Source organism: Teleopsis dalmanni, chromosome 2, assembly GCF_002237135.1.
Source record: "Teleopsis dalmanni isolate 2A chromosome 2, ASM223713v2, whole genome shotgun sequence".
Lineage (NCBI taxonomy): Eukaryota > Metazoa > Arthropoda > Insecta > Diptera > Diopsidae > Teleopsis > Teleopsis dalmanni.
This window is the reverse complement of record NC_051847.1, coordinates 189,824,257-189,828,355: the sequence shown is the minus strand read 5'-3', so window position 1 is coordinate 189,828,355 and position 4,099 is coordinate 189,824,257. Positions and strand designations below refer to the sequence as shown.

At 29.0% G+C, this 4,099-nt stretch overlaps 1 protein-coding gene across 1 annotated transcript; it reads right to left on the bottom strand.

The window, feature by feature from the left end:
- Positions 1-957: 957 nt before the first annotated feature.
- On the bottom strand, positions 958-3,470 carry LOC119682250. Its single transcript, XM_038095636.1, has 5 exons — positions 3,341-3,470; positions 3,179-3,272; positions 3,040-3,121; positions 2,551-2,989; positions 958-1,954 (listed from the first exon to the last, which is right to left on the bottom strand). Exons 1-5 carry the CDS (start codon positions 3,369-3,371, stop codon positions 1,611-1,613), a joined length of 990 nt encoding a protein of 329 aa, XP_037951564.1. The 5' UTR covers positions 3,372-3,470; the 3' UTR covers positions 958-1,610.
- Between the last annotated feature and the right edge of the window lie 629 nt (positions 3,471-4,099).

Genomic DNA, 4,099 nt, shown 5'->3' with positions numbered 1-4,099 from the left:
AATAGCACATTGAAATCATTAAATACAGGTTCTTGTATCAAATTAATTAGTATAACAGCATTGATATTCGAAAGTATTATCAACATTATCTAGGATGTCTTCCCCAATTACTACTTCTATATCAATTTCGCAGTTACCTGATGAAAAAAAAAGCCGAATTTTAGTGAACATTTGAATATTAATGAAGAGAAATCCCTTTTTATAGCGGACAGATCAGCATCTGCTCCACCTTAGTATGTGTATAAAGCATTATACTACTAAACATATTAAACTACCTACGAATTTGCTTTTAACATACATGTAGTCTATTAAACCATGACTCTTGAAAGTTTGCAGAATACATAAAACTTCTTTTGAGTCTCGTCAATTTCATTATATACAATATAACAACACGGGAGACTGCACTATTTGATGTCCTAAACAAATTTGGTGCTATTCATAACAGAAACTAGTTGCATAATACCTAACAACAAGTAGGAGCATTTACTCAGGTACTAAGGTATTGTTGCTGAAAAGTGAACCTGTAATCGTAATTAAACGAACACTATTATATACTTACACAAAAAAAAATGTACCTACTTGTTTGGTATAGAATACGTTTTCTAAGATACTCCAAAATAATTCAAGGCACTTCATTGCTAACACATCCTATTAATTAACTTTAAAAGGTTTTAGTTTAAATATTAGTACTATTATACATTATTCACAAAAAAAAAAAAAAAACGATAGAAAACTCCATTTAAAAAACTTGGATTATACGATAAGAATACTAAGTTACAAACGAACTAAAATAATTTAAAAACACAGCATTTTCCTCACTTCTAGGACGAAGTTTACTTCTTCTAGGTGTGATATATATTTATTAAAGAATTGTTTTGATTATATAACTAAAGAAATAGTTACTATTTATTATTTTTATCAAATTTATAAACTCACAATTTTATTTAATGACTTATGTATATCTTAACATATCTATCCTATATCAATAAATAAATGAAATTCCCATTACTAGTTCGAGTCATCTCGAACAAGTTATAGAACAATTTGTTTACAAGTTGAAATTTGCAATAATTTATTCTCTACTTTACAGAAAAAGTAACCGAAGTAGAAATCACAATAAGTTAAAAATCAAGAAATTATTAAACATAAGACAGCACATGTAGATAACATATATTAAGTTGCTTCTGGTTATTCAAATATTTTCCAAATATTTCAACTTTCCTTTTTTTGAAAATTGGATCTCATTCATAATTTTATACTATCTACAGGTTCTACATTTTTAATACTCATAAGTTTACCTATATAAATTTGATGTGTAGACACAGTTGCTACAGTTACAGAGTCTGTAAAGGATTTTAACATATAATACGGTTTCAGATTTCAGATTTTAAATAAACTTAATGAATAGCTGCTTCCGCATTTATTTTAACACTTTCATTTTCGGTAATGAAATTAGTAAATAACAATTGCTCTATGCTTGTTTCAAATAATTCAGTTTCTATAAATTATTGGTTATCAGTGATACCATCAAGTGGAGGTTCACGAATAGTAAAATTTGGTTCGATTTTTAGATTAATTTTTTCAAGTCTAGAGTTCTCTTCATTTTCTAATCATAATTGGTTTGTACTTGTTTCAATTGTTTCTTCTTTTATAAGTTGTTGTGTAGTAATGCCATCTTTAAACGGAATGTGGTCAGGCCTCATTCTTATACTCTCATTTTCTAACATTGTAATAGTATATACTTCGTTTTCTAATAACAATTGCTCTGTACTTATTTCAGGTATTTCATTTTTTATACATTGTTCTACAACAACTTCATCTTCAATTGATGTTTGATCATCTGTTACATTCGGTTCCATCTTTATACTTTTATTTTCTATTGAATTGGGCACTTCATTTTCTGATAATATTTTCTCCGTGATTACTTCTTTAAGGCTGCTGCTGGGATATTCATCTGAAATTAATATTAAAATTTAGACAGATTCGAATAGCAAAGAAAGGTCAAAGACAAAAATTTTTTATTTTTAATTTATTGAAATTTGGCTGACCATACAACGCTGTTTCTAGTATTGCCAAGTACTCTACATCAGTGGTCTTTGGAAATAATCGAATTTTATTTAATTAGTTTATAGTCCGTATATAATTTGTTTGGACTGCAAGTGCCAGGCTTAGAACTCGTGCCTGTCAAATTAGAAGCGATGACTAATCGTGTTTATCCACCAATAGCCAAGGCTGCACAAACTTTCAATGCTCAAATTCCAGGTTTTGTCACTTATTTTTATTTAATTAGTGACACCAACCAAAGCACTTGCCGTGCTTTAAATTATAACGAGCTTATAAACTACAGCTTCATTTGGAAACACAAGTTTAACGAATTGAAAGTTAATCTTACTTACATATAGTAAGTTAAAAAATATGCATAGCAGATGTCTCTACAAAAAGAATAGCTTTAAAACAAAAATAGGCAAGCTCAAAAAGATTAACTTTCAATTCGTTGAACTTGTGTTTCCAAATAAAGCTGTAGTTTAAAATATATGACCTATATCTTACCTATATGAAAACCAACATCAAAATGATTTTTAAGTTCTTCCTCTGTCGCATACATGGCATTGCATTCCTTGCACTTGAATTTATGCTTTAAAGCCTCTTTTTTTTGTGTGTTTTTAAGTGAAATATACAGAGTAAGGGCTCGTGCCGCCCTCCTCAGCTCCTTCTCCGTTCGCATTGCCGAATCCAAGAACGCCTGATGACTTGTGCCCCGGTTGGATGAAGTTCTTGAATGCTTGGAACGTGTTTGCCATGTGATTCCTGATGTGGATGCTAGATCCGGGGCAATTGGGTCTGGACTGCGCTCTTCGCTGTTTATTATCAGCAGCGGATTAATATTATGTCGTTGACTGTAATATTCATGAAGTTGATCATAAAATGGCCAACTTATTGGGTTGTCAGCGCCATCATTGCCATTCTCCGTCGGTGAATTTTTGAGACGCTAAAAAAATCAAACATTATTCTAATAGATTTAAAAGGTTGTTAATTTACTTTATATTTCTTTATTAAATTATTCCAACGCTGCTTGAGTCCACTCCAGTGGTCATTTGCACCGCATTGCTCACCAACTAGCCTTTAAAATAAATATTTTGTTATAAACATTTATTTAGCGATCATTTTAACTACTTACTCCCAGCATTTTCGGGGCTTTATTCGCTTCTGAGTGAACATATCATCCAGCTGTATGCGCACTGCAATGAATGCATCCACCATCTCTTTGCTCCCTTTAAATAAATTTAAAGTATTTTATAAACGTATTGTTAAATCTGTAATGAATAAATAAAATACTTACATCTTTCATTATATTTCCGTTTTAGCGACATCGCTCTTGGATATTACTTTTGTTATTAATAAAATTTAAATGTGTCAAAAATGTACAAAACAAATAACGTTGCCAGGTCAATAGCATAAAGAGTCACAATTAGCTTTTTGAAATCAATTAACTAATGATTTTGTGCTAAATATTTGTATTTATTATTAAATAAATGTGATACAATTAATTAAAAACATAAATATTCATAATATAAAAAAAGAAACATATAAAAAGTAATTATTTTTCTGCTAAAAGTTTTCAAATTTATTTATTAAACATCTTATAAAATTTCACAATGGTAACACCTATTTTACCAAATTATTACCTAATTTACTCTACTCTAAATTCTGGTAAATACCAACATTCGTTGCCATACTGACATAATTTACTATTTCCCTCAATTCATCATCAATTTACTCGATTTTGCACACGGACGCACTGAAAAACTAAGTATTCAATAAAATCTTTGTTTTTTTTAATTGAATATGTAAGTGATATAAAATGTATATAAATGATTTAGTATATCAATTATATATAAAATTTTTTAGTATGATATATTATTATTAAGTGAAGTTTGTTTATATCGATTCAAGTCAATGGCTAAAAGAAGTACGCACTAGTATTTAATAAAGTTGCAATAGATTTTTAAATAATTGATTTTACGTTTAATTAAATCAAATATTATTTTCAGACAAAAATGAAGAGAAGCAAAAAAAAAAATTTCATTGAAAACTCCAA

Bases quoted from the DNA above. Each gene is read 5' to 3' on its own strand.
- LOC119682250 (XM_038095636.1), bottom strand. From the start codon at position 3,371: ATGTCGCTAAAACGGAAATATAATGAAAGAT. The intron at 3,122-3,178 runs GTAAGTAGTTAA...TTTATTTTAAAG, and splicing joins AAGCCCCGAAAATGCTGGGA to GCTAGTTGGTGAGCAATGCG. The intron at 2,990-3,039 runs GTAAATTAACAA...TGATTTTTTTAG, and splicing joins ATTTAATAAAGAAATATAAA to CGTCTCAAAAATTCACCGAC.